Raw genomic sequence first — 20230 nt, 5'->3', positions numbered from 1 at the left:
AAGTTCCATGCTCTTGTAAGCTTCGGTGAATACGTCAACTATCTGTTGTAGTTCTTCTTCAGAGTGAGAACTAACTTGGGCGTCGTCAGCATACTGTTGTTCTATTACAGAAGTGGTTCTTGTCTTGAGTTTGGCCTTCAGCCAACTGAGGTAGAGGGGTTTACCATCAGTGCAATAAGTCATTCCCACACCTGGGGGGAGCCTGTTAGTAGTAAGCTGCAGCGTTGCTGCAAGAAAGATTAAGAATAGTGTTGGTGCAATGACACACTGTGTTTGACACCTGTTTTGATAGGGAAGGAGTCTGTAGTGGAGCCATTGCATAGTACTGTTATATGCATATTATCATGTAGGAGACAGCTGTTTGTGAACTTAGCTGGCATCCATATAGCTGTAGTACCTTCCAAAGGTGCTTCCTGGACAACATGAACATGTTTGCTCACACCACCACCAATAGGTGGTGTACTACAGCCGTATGCGCAAATGCTGTATTATTTGGACGCATTTTGGATGACATGGGTAATTGATCTGTGTTGTCAGGAGACACAGTGGGACAACATCTATGCGTCCAATGTGTGAAAGAGCCAAATATATCCATTGGCCATGCTCAGGATGCTACTCTTTAAAGACATTACCAAAGTTCTCAGAATCACTGAATCGTTACAATGCAGAAGGAGGCCAATCGGCCCATCGTGTCCGCACTGGCTCTCTGAAAGAGCAATTCCCTCAGTTCCATTCCCCTGCCTTCTCCCTGTAATCCTGCATGTTCTTCCTTTTCATACAACTGTCTAATTCCCTTTTGAATGCTTCAATTGAACCTGCCTCTGTTCTCAGGCAGCACATTCCAGACCTTAACCACTCGCTGTGTGAAAAAGTTTTTCCTCGTGTCACTTTTGCTTCTCTTACCAAATACTTTAAATCTGTGCCCCCTCGTTCTCGATCCTTTCACGAGTGGTAACAATTTCTCACTATCTACTCTGTCCAGACCTTTCACAATTTTGAATACTTCTATCAAATCACCTCAGCCGTCTCTTCTCTAAGGAAAACAGTCCTAACTTCTCCAATCTATCTTCATAACTGAAGGTCCTCATCCCTAGAACCATTCTCGTGACTCTTCTCTGTACTCTCTCCAATGCCCTCACATCTTTCCTCGAGTGCAGTGCCCAGAATTGGATGCAATACCCCAGCTGAGGCCAAACTAGTGTCTTATACAATAATATAAAAGCAAAATACTGCGGATACTGGAAATCTGAAACAAAAACAAGAAATGCTGGAATCACTCAGCAGGTCTGGCAGCATCTGTGGAAAGAGAAGCAGAGTTAACGTTTCAGGTCAGTGACCCTTCTTCGGAGTTCCGAAGAAGGGTCACTGACCCGAAACGTTAACTCTACTTCTCTTTCCACAGATGCTGCCAGACCTGCTGAGTGATTCCAGCAGTTCTTGTTTTTGTGTCTTATACAAGTTCAACATCATTTCCTTGCTCTTGTACTCTAGCCCCTATTAATAAAGCCCAGGATACTGTATGCTTTATTAACCGCTCTCTCAACCTGTCCTGCCACCTTCAATGACTTTTGCACATATATACCTAGGTCCCTCTGCTCCTGCACCCATTTTAGAATTGTACCCTTTATTTTATATTGTCTCTCCATATTCTTCCTACCAAAATGAATCACTTCACATTTCTCTGCATTGAACTTCATCTGCCACCTGTCTGCCCATTCCACCAACTTGTCTATGTGGTCTTATCCAAGGTGTTTCTGTTGAGAAATGTAAGCAGAATCTGCAAAGGTCCAAGGATTTGTCAGAATCCAAGATCACTGTAGCTAATGCACTGTAATTGGTCAGCACTGAAGGAGGCCACAGTAGCCCACTATATACATAACACATTCATTAGGCTAGATCCACCTGGAAATGCTACCAGAGTTTTAGCTGCCACTGGCAGGCTGGAACCGACCCACACAGATATTAACCTCAGTTTTATTTTTTAAAATGATTTATCATAGAACATATAATTTGATGTTTTATATATTGTGTGTGATTTCACTAATATACTGTTGAACATGAGTCAGAAGTAACCTGCTGGCATGCGTCTTTGGGTGGCATCAAGCTCACAGCCAAAGCCAACGAGAAGCTCAAAAAAGTGGTGCTTAGTCACAGTGGCGCAGTGGTTAGCACCGCAGCCTCACAGCTCCAGCAACCCGGGTTCAATTCTGGGTACTGCCTGTGTGGAGTTTGCAAGTTCTCCCTGTGTCTGTGTGGATTTTCGCCGGGTGCTCCGGTTTCCTCCCACCACCAAAAGACTTGCAGGTTGATAGGTAAATTGGCCAATATAAATTGCCCCTAGTATAGGTAGGTGGTAGGAGAATATAGGGACAGGTGGGGATGTGGTAGGAATATGGGATTAGTGTAGGATTAATATAAATGGGTGGTTGATGGTCGGCACAGACTCGGTGGGCCGAAGGGCCTGTTTCAGTGCTGTATCTCTAAATAAATAAAAAAAATAAAAAACTGCACTTGAGGCAGAGAAATCTGGCCATACAGGTTCACGGATCACTGAAAGTGGCAACAAAGGTGGATAAGGTAGTCAAGAAGGCATACGGTATGCTTGCTTTCATCAGTCGGGGCATAGAGTATAAAAATTGGCAAGTCATGTTGCAGCTGTACAGAACCTTAGTTAGGCCACACTTAGAATATTGTGTGCAATTCTGGTCGCCACACTACCAGTAGGACGTGGAGGCTTTGGAGAGGGTACAGAGGAGGTTTACCAGGATGTTGCCTGGTCTGGAGGGCATTAGCTATGAGGAGAGGTTGGAAAAACTCGGATTGTTTTCACTGGAACGACGGAGGTGGAGGGGCAACATGATAGAGGTTTACAAAGTTATGAGCGGCATGGACAGAGTGGATAGTCAGAAGCTTTTTCCCAGGGTGGGAGAGTCAGTTACTAGGGGACATAGGTTTAAGGTGCGAGGGGCAAAGTTTAGAGGGGATGTGCGAGGCAAGTTTTTTACACAGAGGGTGGTGAGTGCCTGGAACTTGCTGCCAGGGGAGGTGGTGGAAGCAGATACTATAGCGACGTCTAAGAGACATCTTGACAAATATATGAATAGGAAGGGAATAGAGGGATATGGGCCCCGGAAGTGCAGAAGGTGTTAGTTTAGGCAGGCATCAAGATCGGCGCAGGCTTGGAGGGCTGAATGGCCTGTTCCTGTGCTGTACTGTTCTTTGTTCTTTGATGTATCGAGGTATCTTAAGTGTGTGAAACACTCCCATCCCAGCTGAGCCCTGCTCGGACAGAATTTCTTGTCGGCTCTGAAACCTCCCTCAGACACCCCCGCCCCCCAACTTGAGCCGTCTCTTGGAAACCTCCTCTGTACCATTCCACTCTGCATGGAGGGGCTTCCTGTACAGGCTGCTCTTGCACACCCTCCCGTTCCTCGCCTCCGTCTGCCGTCTGGACATGCCATGGTGTTCCATCCTGCCGACCGGAGGAGGTGGGGTTCTCCGGTGGGAGGCTCTCTATGCAGGACTCCTCCCTTTGTCCTTTGGAGATTTGGCATAGAAGGTGTTGCACACTACAGTCCCATGCAATAGAAGGTTAAGTCGATTCATGGACTCCCAGGGCACCTGTAATTTCCGCAGCCTGGAGAAGCCCATGTTTAACCTTTATATAGGTAATATGAGATTGCAGTCCATCTTTCATTACCTGAGGGGACTGTTCATCAATTTCTGGCTGCACTCCACTCCCACCCTTCTGATCTCGGTCCACCCGGAGGGGCAGAGGGGAGCGGGCAGATCGGAGGACCTCCTCATGGGACTGCTCCTGGGCCTTGTCAAAGTGACCATTAACAGGACAAGGCAGCGGGCAGTCGAGGGAGTTGTTTGTCCCAACTACGTGCTCCTCTACTGCAGGTATGTCTGCACCCGGGTGTCCCTGGAGAGAGAGCACACAGTGCTGCTGGTATGCTTGGGGTCTTCTGCGATGGGTGGGCACCAGGGGGACTGGAATGCATCATCACCCTGGAAATGTCACTTTAATTTGAGTGACTAAGTTTCCTTTAAAGTTTTTGGCTTTTGTTACAGTAAATGGAGCACTTAGTTCCTCTAATTGACCAATGTACGGTTGAATCAAAAAGAGACAAAAGTAACCTGGTTATTTAATTATGTCGTCTAAGTATGAAATTTTATAAATTATAAATTTTAAAACAAATACTGGTGTAATTTAGTATTTCATTATATTCATGTGGTGTATGTGTAACTGATTCTTGCAGCATGGATTCCCTAACTTAAGCTCCTTGAAAAGAAAAACATGTCTCTCCCGGTCCTCCCGTTTCTTTCTCTCCCCATTGCTCCACCAACCCTTCCCTTCTCTTCCAGTTCTTCCCTTCCTTTTCTCCCTCCCATTCTCTCTCCATCCTTTCTACCCTTTCCTCCCTCTCCCAGTCATTCCCCTCTCCCAGTCACCTCCCTCAATTTCCTGATTGCCTCTCACCCCTCCCCTCACCCTCCCATTCTTCTTCCTCGCCCTACTCTGCCTGTCTTCCTCCCTACATTCCCCCTCCTTTCCTCACCCAACCCTTGCCCTCTTCCTCGCCTGCCTTCTTTCTCCTCATTAACCCTCCTTACTTCCTCCTCACTCAACCCCTCCTCTTTCTCCTCCCCAATCTCCTGGTCATTCTTCCGCTCCAGGTCAACTTGAGACAGCTACTCCCAAATTCAAATGTTCTTCTTTGGTGAGATGCCAGGGATGTCCAGGAGGTGTTGGCAGCCTGCTGGCCTGAAATAAATGAGGCCCAATATGGGATGGACCTCAGGCAGAACTGTTCAGGTGCTGACTTTTCTGACAAGTCTACTGATATTTCAAAGTTGCCTAATTCAAATCAGTGTTGGGTAATTTCTACTGCTAAATTCTCACTATTATCTTATTTACCTTGCTTAATTCAAATAATTGGATTTTTAGTGCTATAAAACGATTTTAAATGATCAGGAAGATTCTGCACCTGACCTATCTGTTCTCTGCAGAATATGAACTGACCTGTCGATTGTTTCCAGTATTTTTGGGTTTTGTTTTTTATTGAGATGATGAGGAGCGGGCTGTGTCTCTGCCTCTGATGTTTCTGGGTGAATTCAGTGCCAGCTGCTCCTGTGAGAGGCGCCAGGATTCCACAGCTCAGGCCGGAACCTTTATTCGGGGCGGAGGGGGGGGGGGGGGGGGGGGGAAGGTAGCACAGCTGCCGGTGTTACATGTTGAAGGGTCCGGCCTGCCGGGTTAGAAGCCGAGCGATGGGCCGCAAGAAGAAGGTCCGCGCCATCGCTGCCCTGGCCCGCAAGGTGCGCGAATACTGGGCGCTGAAGCAGCGGCCGCGGGACAGCGAGCGCTTCGCCCTGGATTATGAGACCATGAGGCGGCTGGCCAGCGGCAAGAAACTGCCGATCCTGGCGCACCGCGACATCCGCGCCGAGAGCCGCCTCTTCCAGTTCCTCAACCGCCTGCCCCTCTTCGGCATCGGCCGCCTCGTCACCAAGAAGTCCTGGCTTCTGGCCTACGACGAGCCCTGTTACTGGATCATCAGCAAGGTCAAGGTGGATTACACGGCCCAGGTTAGCCCAGCACGGCCTGAAAGCAACCCCCCCCGGTATCCCGGGGCTGCCCCTAACTCCAAAACCGAGGCTGAGGGCTCGGTCAAGGCCTTTGCCGACGATGGAAGACTTTAATAAACAGATCTGGCTGGGCCACAGCAGACAGCCTTGGCCATGCTGTCCTCTGTCTACACTGGTCACTGATGCTGGAAATCTGAAATAAAAGCGCAAAATGCTGCAAATACTCAGCAGTTCTGGCAGTATCTGTCAAGAGAGAAACAGAATCAAAGTTTCAGGTCGATGACCTTTCATCAGAACTGGAAACCTGCAAAAACCTATTGCATTTCTAACTTTTCCCAGTTCTGATGGAAGGTCACAGACCTGAAACATTAACGCTGTTTCTTTTTCCACAGCTGTCTGACTTGAGTATTTCCAACATTTTCCGTTTTTATCTCTGCTTCTTTTGTCCACTACTGATTGTCTTTTTAAACCCCTGTCCACCATAACCTCCAGCAGTTTGTGAGGATTTCTCTCTATCACTAATGTTGAGACCATCTGTTCGGCTGCCTCTGCCACTGCCAATTCCCTTCCTTCGCTAAGCTGCCCGAGCCCTGAACCTGCATCTTTCTTTAACTTAGCTCATCTCTCGTGCATCGTAACTCATTTTGCCCATTCCATGAGACCCACATTCTGCTTGACCATATTCTCACTAAACTGCTGGTCATCTGACTTCCCTCCCTGATTCCAATACTAGCTAATATTGTAAATGGCTCCCTCTCCTCACCTACTGTCTCCTCCATTTGAAATCTACGATTATTACCGCTTCCTTGAAGAACCCACCCATTATCTCTCTGGCCTTGTAAACTAATGTCCCATATAAAATCTCCCTTTCCTCTCCAAAGTCCTCAAATATGCTGTTGCCTCCAAAATCTCTGCACATTTTTTCCTGCAACTCCATGTTTCAGCTTCTCCAATCAGGTTTCTGCCCCTGTCACAGTGTAGAAATGGCCTTAATCAAATGATATCCTATGTGACTATAACTATAGGACACAATACCTCCTCATCCTTAATTCTTTGCATCCTTTGACATGGTTGACTACACCATCCTTCTCTGTTGTTCAGTTGAGTGGGACTGCCGTAACCTGGTTCCACTCTTTCCCGTCCGATTGTTGACGGAGAAGCTTGTGCAATAGCTTATCTTCCCTGCTCTGCAGTTCCCCCAAGGATCTATCCTTGGCCCACTCCTATTTCTGATATACATGCTGTCCCTTAATGGCATCATCCAAAGGAATGACTTCAAGAATCAGACTGCTCACAACACAGTGTCCTATTTGACCTGGAGTTGAGCTGCCAATCCTTTATCCTCTCCATCTCTAAGACTGCTGACTTCCACTTCCATAACGTCACCTATCTCCACCCTTGCCTCAACTTAGCTGTTGCTGAAACTCTCATCCTTGCCTTTGTTACGTCCCCCAACCAGCCTCTCTTTCAGCCCTCTGTAAACTTGAGCTCGTCCAAAACTCTCCTACCAGTATCTTAACTTGCACCAAATCCTGTTCATCCATCACTCTCTGCTAGCTGAGCTACATTGACTTCCAGTCCACAAAAAGCCTCGATGTTAAAATTAAAATTCTCAGTCTCGTGTTCAAGTTCCAATGTGGCCTCGACCCTCCCTATGTTTAACCTTTCGTAGGCATCTCACTTTGCATTCCTGAACAGTGGCCTTTGCATCCCTCACACCTTTCACCCCACTATTGCCAGTGTTGTCTTCAGCCATCTAGGTCTGAAACTCTGGAACTCCCTCCTTAAACCCCTCTACCTCTCTCCTCCCTTTAGACACTCCACAAAACCTACCTCTTTGACCAAGTTTTTGGCTGCCCGTCCTGATATGTCCTCCTTTGGCTCGGTGTCAATTTTTGCTCCTCTGAAGCACCTTAGGATGTTTTTGTACATTAAAGGTGCTATATAAATGCAAGTTGGTGGTGTCACTACATCAGCCACAGGATTAGGCGGAAACCTTTCTGTTGAAAAGATTTACAGTTTAGAAATCATTTGCAGGCTGGTAGCAATCCTACATTTCAGCTTGTGCTTTAATGTGATTGGGTGTTTCTATTTTGGGATGTTTGCCCTCCCATACAATTAAAAATGTCACAATCACTGTATGAGGCAATGGCAGGGCAGTGGCAAGAATTTTGTGGCTATTTCTCAATTAAATTTGTATCACGATTCTAAATTATCCAGAACAAACCCAATTGTGCAAAGGTGGAGAGGGTTAAGTGCATAGGAATGTGCAGGAGTGAGAAGGACATCAACAAATACCATGTATATGGTGCCTTTAATGTAGTAAAACAGCCCAAGGCACGCCAAAGGAGCACAATCAGACAAAATTTGACACTGAACAGGGTACTGTAGCAGCGGAGGGACTGTAGCATAGCAGTAATGTTAATGTACTAGTGATCTAGAGGCCTGCAGGGACATGAGTTCAAGCCCCACCATGGCAGCTGGGAGAATATAAATTGAAAAGGCATTTAATAAAGTACCACATAACAGGTTTATCAGCAAAGTTAGAGCCCAAGGAGTAAACGGGACAGTAGCAGCATGGATGCAAAATTGGCTGAGTGACATGAAACAGAGAGTAGTTGTGAATGGCTGTTTTTCAGAGGACACCGATTTAAGGTGATTGGCAAAAGAACTAGAGGTGGCATGAGGAAAAACCTTTTTACGCAGGGAGTGATTCGGGTCTGGAATGCATTGCCTGAGAGTGTGGTGAAGGAAGATTCAGTTGAGATCTTCAAGAAAGAACTGGATAATTATCTGAAGAGAAAATATTTGCAGGACTCCAGGGAGAAGGTGGGGGAGTGGGACCAGCTGAATTGCTCTTGCAGAGAGCTGGTACAGACACAACAGGCAGAATGGCCTCCTCCTGTGCTGCAACCGTTCTATTATTCTATAAAAGAGATATCAGGCCAGGTGACCAATAGCTTGGTCAAAGAGCTTAATCAAACAAAAACTATTGTCTCTCTGACCAGTCTTAAAGATAATTGTGACTTGACTAACAGCACCCAAATGGGCATATAGCTGAAAATTATAATATAAAATTAACATCAAATGAGGCTGAAATTCCTAGTTTGTAGTGCACTGACTTTGGCAGCTCTAAAGCATGTAGACTATAGAGTATTAACTAGTAATTATATATATACGTTTTGCTGCAATATGAACAAGGTTCTTTATAACCCTATACATTTAAATATCATCTTTTTGACCATGGTCCTGTAGGAGTAATATAATTATGCACCTTTTCTAAAACAATAGAACAAACTTGTTTTGCCTTATCCCACCATTGATGTTGCACAATTGCCATTAGCACTAACCTTATTTGAGAAGAGCACTCACACAAATGTGATGCTAAATAATGTGCATATGAAAAATTGAAATACCTTGCCAATCACTGCAAAATGAAAGCTGGTTTAGGACAAGAATTTGATTATGGATGTGTTGCCTTGTTCAAGATTCCCCTCTGAAGTGTACATTTCAATAATGCAATTGTTTATGCTATGCACTGGTAAGGGTGCAAACCGATATTTATATTTGGAAAACCACATGATTTGGGAAAATTTATAAATCAAGCTCTACTGTTGGATTGGGAGCGTGAGAGTTTAAGCATGGAAAGTGCTGTAATGATAGTGTTTTCCTCCAAGGTGTCCTAGGCTGTTGCTTCATTCTGTAAGCTTCACACTTGTAGAGCCTGAGCAGATGATCTTGAGGCTAAATTTAGCAATTCTTCACAGTCAGTGGGACAGAGAATCAGTTCTATAGCCCTGCTAGGAACATATTGGTGAATTTATCTTACGGTGCATTTATTTGTGCTGGGAGCCCTGTCGGGTTATGAAAAGAAAGCAGTACCTTCACTACAAAAAGGTCCTTTTGCAATAACTTTAACTTACACTTGTACAGCTGTTCTGTATTGAAAGAGAGTGCATAGCAACAGAAGTAGCATACTGAAACATCATCAAATGCAGCAAATCGATGGAAAGAATACAGAATTGTTAAGACATTAAGCTCATTGTGTGGAGCTCATTCCCAGTCGACAGAAATCTGATGCCTTCATGGATCACAGTTTGAAAAACTGTGGTTTAAAGATTTATTATTTTGTAGCATCAACTGAATATTTCAGTAAATAGTCTGCATGCATCAATCCTGCTGACACCAATGATGTGACATGGATGCTGTGCAGGAAGCTGTCCCTGAAGTGTTTCCTGCTCTGTAGTGAATGTAAAACAGCAGATATTTGTGACATAAACCCTTATTTTAAAAATGCTGCGGGTGAGCATTCTATTTCCTATTCTATATTTAGAATAATCCTATTTAGAAAGAATGACCAAAGGGCGTTATTGTACATTAAAACAAAAGCAAAATACTGCAGATGCGGAAATCTGAACATACGAATTAGGAGCAGGAGTAGGCCACTCGGCCCTTCGAGCCTGCTCCGCCATTCAATAAGTTCAAGGCTGAACTGATTACTCCACATTTCCACCTACCCCCGATAACCTTCCACCCCCTTGCTTATCAAGAATCTATCTACCTCTGCCTTAAAAATATTCAAAGACTCTGCTTCCACTGCCTTTTGAGGAAGAGAATTCCAAAGACTCACGACTCTCTGAGAGAAAAAATTTCTCCTCATCTCTGTCTTAAATTGGCAACCCCTTATTTTTAAGCAGTGACTCCTAGTTTTAGATTCTCCAACAAGGGGAAACATCCTTTCCAGATCCACCCTGTCAAGACCTTCTATGTTTCAATCAAAAACAGAAAATGCTGGAAATACTCAGCAGTAGATCAGGCAGCCTCTATGGAGAGCGAAATAGAGTTAACATCAAGAATTAAGGTCATTGACCTTTCATTAGAACATCAATTGGATCTCTGTGATTCCAGTGTCTGTGAGGCCTGCACAGCAAGGTTCTGCTGAAAACCAAATTGCAAATGTTAATTTTTTTAGTTTGATTTTTCATATCGCATACATGGGGCCATGCAGGACAGACATTGTACTGAATAAGATTGTTGATAATCTTACTCCAGATTTTGTGTAAAACTGAGCTTCGACAGGATACTTGAAAGTACATAATCATATCACATTCCATATCCTGTAAAATTTTAAATGCTAGTTTTTCATTAGCATATTTTCCTGTGTCACTAATTTTCCAGCTGTCATCAGCATCCCCTTAAGTGATCATCCAAAACTTTGTAAAAGTAAATGATTAAAGTTACTGCTGTTACTGTAATGAAGCTGTTTTTCTCTTTACAGGATATGGACCATGGAAAAGCATGGGGAGTGCTAACATTCAGAGGTAAAACTTTGGCAGTACACTTTTAACAGCTACCTTATCGTAAAACTCTACAGAAAAATGGTAGCTGACTTGTTGGGACTTGGCTTTGTCGGTGATATCACATTTGATCATCTGAAGGAGAGCATCAGTAGAGGGGAAGGAAAGTGGACGTGTGGAGAGGAGGGAGGGCATGAGGGGAGGGAGGGGAGGCACCTCTGGAGATGGAGAGGTCTGTTAGGAAGGGTGCTTAGGGAGGGATATGGAAGGGAGTCAGGATGCGTGGGAATGGGAGGAAGGCCTTGGGATACAAATATTCTCTGAAATGGAAGGAAAATTGAGCAAATCACCTCTTGTGATTCTGACAGCTAGTTTAAGCAAAGATATAGCCTAAAAACTTAGGTGGAAGTGGATCATGAGATGGAGAGACCTAAATAGGTGTAGAAAAACTGAAACTATTTCTGAAAAGTAGAGTAAGAACAAAATTAAACTGTTGTACTATATGTAATAATGCATGTGATTCAAGCAGGCATTTCGTTTGATTCTTGGGTTTGGTTTACTGAACCTCCAAGACTTGTGTTTTGTCAGGCAAATTATTTTTCTTGTTTTCTGCACATAGGAAAGACTGAAGATACGGTTAAAGAAATAGATAAAGTCATGTACCATGATTGGCGTCTGGTACCAAAACATGAAGAAGAAGCTTTCAAGAGCTTTACACCTGTTCCTGAGACGAGTATCCGCTATGTCCCTTATCCTCCTTTGCTTCGTGCCATGATACTGGCTCATAGACAGAAAGTGAGGGACCCTTTACGAGAGGAACCTATGATTGATCTGGAAAGAAATCGTCACTTTCCTAAGGACTACTTTAAAAACCAAGACTTGAAGAAGCAGGCGGAGGGCACCCCAGTATAATGAGAATCTGCATTACTTATAGCTACTGATGGACTAAATGTTATTGTTTCCAGAAATTTACACCACGCTAGTTATGTATAATAAATTTTTTTGTACTAAGCTTTAAATTCTCAAACACTCAGTATCATGACTAGAACCTGCACCCTTTTTTCCTCCGCTCCACAGCCATGTAATCTCCTGGGAGAGGCAAAGAAGCAGAATGAAAACCCAGGGCCAATAAGGGAAACAAAAAAGTCTAGATGATCCCCCTCAGGCAATCTATGTGATCAATTGGGCCAAGCGTTATCTAAAATGCTGCTTACTTTCTATGATGTGTTCTCTGCCCCAGCCAAGAATGTGTCCAGCTGCCTCTTGACGGTATCAAGCAACTTTCCCCCCAAGAAAACTCCCCTTTTTGTGTTCTTGATATGGCAGAATGGCCTGGTTCCCTTGGATGAAGGTGGTAGCAAAGTGCAGTGTTATGACTATGCTTCGTTATTTGGATGATATTGTGAAAATTATTTTTAATTTAAATTGAAAATGTATTGATTATGCTTTAAGTGCTAAAAGTAATCCAATCCTCAATGTCAGATTTATAGCTGAAAACTGCAAAAGAATCTTATTGGGCATTGGTCTGTAAAATTCACTATTACTTCATAGAATCATAGAAACGTACTGCACAGAAGGGGGCCGTTCGGCCCATTGTGCCTGTGCTGGCCCTTTAAAAGGGGAGTCACGCTTAGTCCCACAACCCTGCTTTGTGTCCATAAACCCTCGAGTACCTGTCCAACTCCTTTTTAAAATTATTTATGGAGTCAGCTTCCATCGCATTTTCAGATAGAGCATTCGAGCTCCTGGCAACTGAGTGAAAGCATTTCTCCTCATCTCTCCTCTCGATCTTTTTCCAATGATTTTGAATCCATTACCTCTAGTCATTGCCCCACTTGCCAGAAGGAATTTTTTTTCCCCATTTACTCTGAGGAAAACCTTTCATCATCTTGAAAACCTCTATTAGGTCACCTCTTAACCTCTGTTCCAAGGAGAAAAGTCCTGTCTTTCCTAAGCTCACCTCAGTACCTTCATCCCTAGTAACGCCCTGGTAACTCTCCTCTGTATCCTTTCTAAGGCCTTTTCATCTTTCCTGAAGAATGGTGCCCAGAATAGTCCACAATACTCCAGCTGCGGGATAACCAGTAATTTATATAATTCTAGCACGATCTCTTTTCCATTCTATGCCTCTGTTTATAAACCCAAGTAACCCATATACTTCTGTAATCACCATATCAACTTGCCCTGCCACCTTCGAGGGTTTATGTATATGGGCGTCAATATCTCCCTGCTCATCAGCACTTTTCAAAATTGTGTAATTTGTTGTATTCTGTCCTTCCATACTTCGTACTTTGCATTGCACTGCAACTGCCATGTTCTGTCCCTTTCACCAATTTGTCTAAGCCATCCTAAAACCTATAACTATCCTCATTATGATCAGAGATTGGAGAGTTGGGCAGAGAAATGGCAGATGGAGTTCAATCAGGGCAAATGCGAGGTGATGCATTTTGGAAGATCCAATTCAAGAGTGAACTATACAGTAAATGGAAAAGTCCTGGGGAAAATTGATGTACAGAGAGATTTGGGTGTTCAGATCCATTGTTCCCTGAAGGTGGCAACGCAGGTCAATAGAGTGGTCAAGAAGGCATACGGCATGCTTTCCTTCATCGGACGGGGTATTGAGTACAAGGGTTGGCAGGTCATGTTACAGTTGTATAAGACTTTGGTTCGGCCACGTTTGGAATACTGCGTGCAGTTCTGGTCCCCACATTACCAAAAGGATGTGGATGCTTTGGAGAGGGTGCAGAGGAGGTTCACCAGGATGTTGCCTGGTATGGAGGGCGCCAGCTATGAAGAGAGGTTGAGTAGATTAGGATTATTTTCATTAGAAAGGCGGAGGTTGAGGGGGGACTTGATTGAGGTGTACAAAATCATGAGAGGTATAGACAGGGTGGATAGCAAGAAGCTTTTTCCCAGAGTGGGGGATTCAAATACTAGGGGTCACGAGTTCAAAGTGAAAGGGGAAAAGTTTAGGGGGGATATGCGTGGAAAGTTCTTTACGCAGAGGGTGGTGGGTGCCTGGAATGCGTTGCCAGCGGAGGTGGTAGATGCGAGCACGATAGCGTCTTTTAAGATGTATCTAGACAGATACATGAATGGGCCGGAAGCAAAGAGATACAGACCCTTAGAAAATAGGCGACATGTTTAGATAGAGGATCTGGATCGGCGCAGGCTTGGAGGGCCGAAGGGCCTGTTCCTGTGCTGTAATTTTCTTTGTTCTTTGTTCTATCTACTTTTCTGAGTTCTGTGTTATCTACAAACTTCTGCTCCCTAAATAAGTCTAGATCGTTTATAAAAACTGCAAAAAGTAGTTGACCTAAAACTGACCCTTGGGGAAGACCACTGCATCAGAAAACATCCATCTATCACCATCCTTTGCTTCCTCATTGAGCCAATTTTATGTCATACCACCACTTTCCCTTTAATTCTCATGCACTTCCATTTTCTTAACACATCTCCTGTGTGGCATTTTGTCGAATGCCTTCTGAAAGTCCATTTGTACAATATCTGCCCTATTACCAACCTTCTCTGTTACCTCATCAGTAAATCTCAAGTTAGGCAGGATTTACCTTTAACAAATACATATTGGCTCTCCTTGATTAACCTATGCCTCTCCAAATGAAAAGTTACTTTGTACTTGAAAAGCATGCAGCAGAATAGTACAATTTATTCATCCAAACTCTGACCTTAATGGGGTTGCACTGTGGGGTTTCTGCCAATCTCCCACTGTAACTGGTGGAAACCCTGGGAAATCAGCACAAATGCCCATTTTACTGTTCCCTGATTTCTGCTGAAGTTGCAGTGAGAGATGAGACAAACAGTTCTGAAAATTCTACCCCAGTGTCTTCTAGTGCCCTGCTACTCTGATGTTACAACTGATAACCAGTGGCCCATGTCAGAAATCTAGAATGAAACAGGTTAATATAGCACTACTTCTGCATGTTGGGTAGTATTTGAGTTTCCTTCTGCCCTGTAATTCACCTGTCCTATGCCTACTTATTAATCAGATATTAATAATTAGGAATCAGGTAATAGAATTTCCACAGGAATTACCAGTTTTTACCTGTTAATGGGGCTGGCCTAGAAGTGATGTATGAAAAATGGATTCTGCAATATTAATTTGTTTCACTGTGCATTATATGAAACCAATTAGGTTGAGGCATAACTGGCACTAGATGGAGCTGTAGTACTGTTCTAAGTTCCTACTAAGTGGACCCTTTATTTGATGGTTGTAGCATGCCTTGTATAGAAAAGTGTTGGAGTGGTACAACATATTCGTATTCTTTGTGCTGTATATTCAGAGCTGCTATAAATGTGTGCATGAAACTGTACCACAAGCTCTCTCTCTCAAATGGTAATGAAAATCTGGAACTCTCCCACCAGCGCCCCCCCCCCCCCCCCAAAAAAAAAGCTATTGGGGCTAATTCAATTGAAAATTTCCAAACTGAGATTAATAGATTTTGGTAGGCAAAGATATTAAGGGACTGAATTTTTGCTGAGCTTCTCACAAATGTCCTTTGTAACTTCAGGGCAACATTTGTGAAAACTGCTGAGAAATGGTGTTAAAAGCTATATTTTTTAATTTGTAGTTTGGACTGAATGCCTCACTTTTAACAGCCATAAATAATTACAGTCTACATATGAAATCAAGCAACATATTTAATCAGACAGTTGCTTAGTGATAAGCAAATAGACTGAATAATTGTAGCAATCATTTCTTTACAAAGTTAATAAAGAAATGGCCTGGTACTATGAATGTAGGCAACATGAGAGGTGGCCACAGGATGCCACAGGCCAGAATTTCCTAGAACCTACTTCACTCTGTTATCATAACTGCTGGAAATGCAGTGAAAACCACATTTATGCATGTAAACGGGCTGCTAGCACACTTCCAGCGGAGTTACAGCAGCAAAAAGGGAGCACCTGTGAGGACGTGCCCAGCCCGTGTTTATGACCAAGTGAGGACGTAACAACTATGGCAGATTTTGAAGCGATTACTGACACTTTTCATCTTCAAAATGTTTATATCATCTCCCATTTTTTCAATTGTTGATGCCACTCATCACTTTGTCCTCAGAGATCAGATTAGTAGAGGAGTGGGCTGAACTATGGAATTGTTCATGATCACTCTCAGTGTTACTCTGCAGCTAACCAGTAGATGGTACAGTTAAAGCACGATGAGTCTGTCTTTGAGCACACATAGCGATGGGGTACAATCAATCAACTACTACAATGCAAAACTCTTCTAAAACATGGCCCTAGAGTGATGCAAATCTGAAATACAAACAGAAAATGCTGGTAATACTCAGCAGATCAGACATCTATGGAAACAGAAATACAAATTAACATTTCAAGTCAATGACCTTCATTAGAAGATCTATTCTGTTCAATATTTCCAGCATGTTCTGCTTTTACCCCTAGAGTGCTGCTCAACTTCCATATTATTGCACTTACTGGTTGTAACTTCTGTAAATCATGTAGTGTTGATTCGCTAACAAAATTTTAAAAAGAAATTGTGGCAGAGCACCACAGAAATTTTCCTTTTGTTTCTCTGAAATTAGCCCTAAAAAAAAACCTTGTTAAAATATATGAGTAGCTGGTGGTTGAATTAATATCATGTTAACAGAGTTTAAGGGATATTTCCTAAAACATTTTATGCTTCATACCCTTACTGGTGTTATAAAGTCCTCACAAAGTAGCAAAGACACTCCTGTCTCACATGAATGCATACATGCACTGTGGAGTTTGCATATGTTGTGTAGGTATACTGTTCAACCGTGAGGTAATGCTCCAAATCATCCTTACAATCCCCTGATGTGGAACAAAAAACCTCTGCAATTTGTGTCGGTTTTCAAACCTTCAAAGTTCTTAATTTTACTTAATCGATTTGGAAATATGACTGATAGATTTTTTGTTAGCCAAAGACATTAAGGGATATGGGACAAAGTTTTTTAAAATTCTTTTGGGGGATGTGGGCATCGCCAGCTAGGCCTGTATTTATTGCCCAACCCTAATTGCCCTTGAGAAGGTAGTGGTGAGCTGCATTCTTGAACTGCTGCAGTCCTGGGGGTGTAGGAGGGAGTTCCACGATTTTGTCCCAGAGACAGTGAAGGAACAGTGATATAGTTCCAAGTCAGGGTGGTCTGTGGCTTGGAGGGGAACTTGCAGGTGGTGGTGTTCCCATGCATATGCTGTCTTTGTCCTTCTAGGTGGTAGAGGTCATGGGTTTGGAAAGTGCTGTTGAAGGAGCCTTGGTGAGTTGCTGCCACTGTGCGTCGGTAGTAAAGGGAGTGAATGTTGAAGGTGGTGGATGGGGTGCCAATCAAGTTGGCTGAATTTGTCCTGGATGGTGTCAAGCGTCTTGAGTGTTATTGGAGCTGCACCCATCCAGGCAAGTGGAGAATATTCCATCACACTCCTGACTTGTGCCTTGTAGATGGTGGGCAGGCATTGGGGAGACAGGAGGTGAGTTACTCACCGCAGAATTCCAAGCCTCTGACCTGCTCTTGTAGCCACAGCATTTATGTGGCAGGTCCAGTTCAGTTTCTGGTCAATGGTGACCCCCAGGATGTTGATAGTGGGGGATTCAGCGATGGTAATGCCATTGAACATCAAGCGGAGATGGTTAGATTCTGTCTTGTTTGAGATGGTCATTGTCTGGCACTTGTGTGGCGTGAATGTTACTTGCCACTTATCAGCCCAAGCCTGGATGTTTTCCAGGTCTTGCTGCATATGGACATGGGCTGCTTCAGTATCTGTGGAGTCGCAAATGGTGCTGAACATTGCGCAATCATCAGCAAATATTCCCACTTCTGACCTATTGATGGAAGGAAGGCCATTGATAAAGCAGCTGAAGATGGTTGGGCCTAGGACACTGCCCTGAGGAACTCCTGCAGTGATGTCCTGGGACTGAGATGATTGATGTCCAACAACCACAACCATCTTCCTTCGGGCTAGATATGACTCCAACCAGTGGAGAATTTCCCCCTGATTCCCATTGACTCCAGTTTAGCTCGGGCTCCTTGATGCCATACTTAGTCAAATGCTGCCTTGGTGTTAAAGGCAGTCACTCTCATCTGACCTCTGGAGTTCAGCTCTTTTGTCCTTGTTTGGACCAAGACTGTAATGAGATCAGGAGCTGAGTGGCCTTTGCAGATGATCGGGAGTAGACTGACAGGGCGGTAATTGACTGGTTTGGATTTGTCCTGCTGTTTGTGCATAGGACGTACCTGGGCAATTTTCCACATTGCTGGGTAGATGCCAGTGTTGTAGCTGTACTGGAACAGCTTGGCTAGGGGTGCAGCTAGTTCTGGAGCACAAGTTTTCAGTATGATTGTCAGGGTCCATAGCCTTTGCAGTTTCCAGTGCGTTCAGCTGTTTCTTGATATCATGTGAAGTGAATTGGATTGGCTGAAGACTGCCATCTGTGATGTTGGGGACCTCAGGAGGAGGCCGAGATGGATCATCCGCTTGGCACTTTTGGCTGAAGATGAATGCAATTGCTTTAGCCTTGTCTTTTGCACTGATGTGCTGAGTTCCCTGTCATTGGGGATGGGGATGTTTGTGGAGCCTCCTCCACCTGTCAATTGTTTAATTGTCCACCAACAACTGGATGTGGCAGGTCTGCAGAGCTTAGATCTGATCGTTGGTTGTGGGATCGTTTAGCCCTGTCTATCGCATGCTGCTTTCGCTGTTTGACATGTAAGTAGACCTGTGTGGTAGCTTCACCTGGCTGACACCTCATTTTTAGGTATGCCTGGTGCTGCTCCTGGCATGCCCTCCTGTGCTCTTCTTTGAACCAGGGTTGGTCCCCTGGCTTGATGGTAATGGTAGAGTGGGGATATGCCGGGCCATGAGGTTACAGATTGTGTTTGAATACAATTCTGCTGCTGTTGATGGCCCACAGCACCTCATGGATGCCCAGTTTTGAGTTGTTAGATCTGTTCGAAATCTGTCCCATTTAGCGTGATGTGAGTGCCACACAACATGATGGTGGGTATCCTCAGTGTAAAGACTGGACTTAGTCTCCAGAAGGACTGTGTAGTGGTCAGTCCTACCAATACTGTCATGGACATGTGCATCTGTGATAAATATATAGAGTTCGGCCACAAATCAGCCATGATCTCATTGCATGGTGGAACAGACTTGAGGGGCCAAGTGGCCTACTTCTGTTCCTATGTTCCTATGAAATTCTCCATTAATATTTGGAAAGAAACTACAACAAAAGATAGTTGTCAGACTACACATGGGGGAGAATTTAAATTGTGTCTTTCTGATCTATTGCTGTAACTTCAGTGAAAACCCTGGAGGAACAATGTAAATGGCTGATCTGCCAAGGTTCTGGCAGTAAATTGTGAGAACCCCTGTGGAAACCGCAGGCTAATATGATGATCTCATTTCAAAGATGTACAATTTTGGAATAACCATCATTTCTGACAATGACTAAACCAGAAATGTTCACCCATTTACAGATTTGACAGCTGTCTATTTCAAGCATTTTCTGTTCGTATTGCAGATTTCTAACATTTGCGTTTTTTAAAATATTTCTACTCTGTTATATTGTTCTGTCGTCCACAGCAATCTCATTGATGAACTTCCTTGGGAAGTTCACTGCACACAACATCGCAATTGTATGGGATAGGTCAATTGGACCATTCGGCCTCTTCCTATTTGTCACTTTTCATATGTTCATATGTGAGAACCTCAATAGAAGAGACAGCCAATACAGGCAAGAAGATCCAGACTATGATGATAAATAGAGGAGTGAGAAATCCAAATAATAGAGATCAAGAGGTTAGATAAGTAAATAAAAAGATTGGAGAGCAAGGTTTCAGACATGAAGCTTATGTTGGCTTATTTCACCCTTCCCCTGTGTTGATCTGTTTTCTCCTATTGCACGATGATTTAGGTGGGGAGGGATGCTCATGTTTCATCAGCCTTCAGAAGGGGGCCCCAAACTGCCTGGTATCTTCCCTGTTATGGGCATCACTTATTCTGCTTTTTTGTGCCCCATGGATGTTTCACCCATACTTGTCATGGGATATGTGTTATTGCAGTTCACAGTGAGAGTTACTGTAACCTGCATGCTGGCATTGGGGAAATGGAAACTTGGGTGTAATTTTAACTGAACCGACTGGGCAGGTTCAGATCAACTGTTTATTTTACTCTCCACCTGGTTGTAGTCTTCAGAGAAGTCAGTGGAAAGTAAAGATTAGGCAAGTTGTTCACACAAACCCACCCAGCAGGTTAGGTTAAAATTACCCCCTTTGTGGTTCGTGAGCAGGCCTGCAATTTTTGGAGCTGGGCCTGCAGAGATTATTTGGCCCTTCAAATCACAT

The 20230-nt window shown here is 43.9% G+C and overlaps 2 protein-coding genes across 2 annotated transcripts in view; one reads left to right on the top strand and one right to left on the bottom strand.

Moving 5' to 3' along the window:
- The window catches only part of LOC137383229 (group 10 secretory phospholipase A2-like), a 65825-nt gene extending 60676 nt beyond the window's left edge, over window positions 1-5149 (bottom strand). Inside the window, exon 1 of the mRNA XM_068055735.1 lies at window positions 5030-5149. The gene's annotated coding sequence lies outside the window, so the exon portion shown is untranslated. The remainder of the gene's footprint in view (window positions 1-5029) is intronic.
- Window positions 5150-5213: 64 nt separating this feature from the next.
- Window positions 5214-11911, top strand: mrps34 (mitochondrial ribosomal protein S34). Its single transcript, XM_068055734.1, has 3 exons — window positions 5214-5595; window positions 10874-10916; window positions 11512-11911. The coding sequence occupies exons 1-3, from the start codon at window positions 5239-5241 to the stop codon at window positions 11802-11804; spliced, it is 693 nt and encodes a 230-aa protein (XP_067911835.1). The 5' UTR covers window positions 5214-5238; the 3' UTR covers window positions 11805-11911.
- Window positions 11912-20230: the final 8319 nt, after the last annotated feature.

Source organism: Heterodontus francisci, chromosome 24 (assembly GCF_036365525.1).
Source record: "Heterodontus francisci isolate sHetFra1 chromosome 24, sHetFra1.hap1, whole genome shotgun sequence".
In the NCBI taxonomy this organism is placed as follows: Eukaryota; Metazoa; Chordata; class Chondrichthyes; order Heterodontiformes; family Heterodontidae; genus Heterodontus; species Heterodontus francisci.
This window is presented reverse-complemented; position numbering and strand designations above follow the sequence as displayed.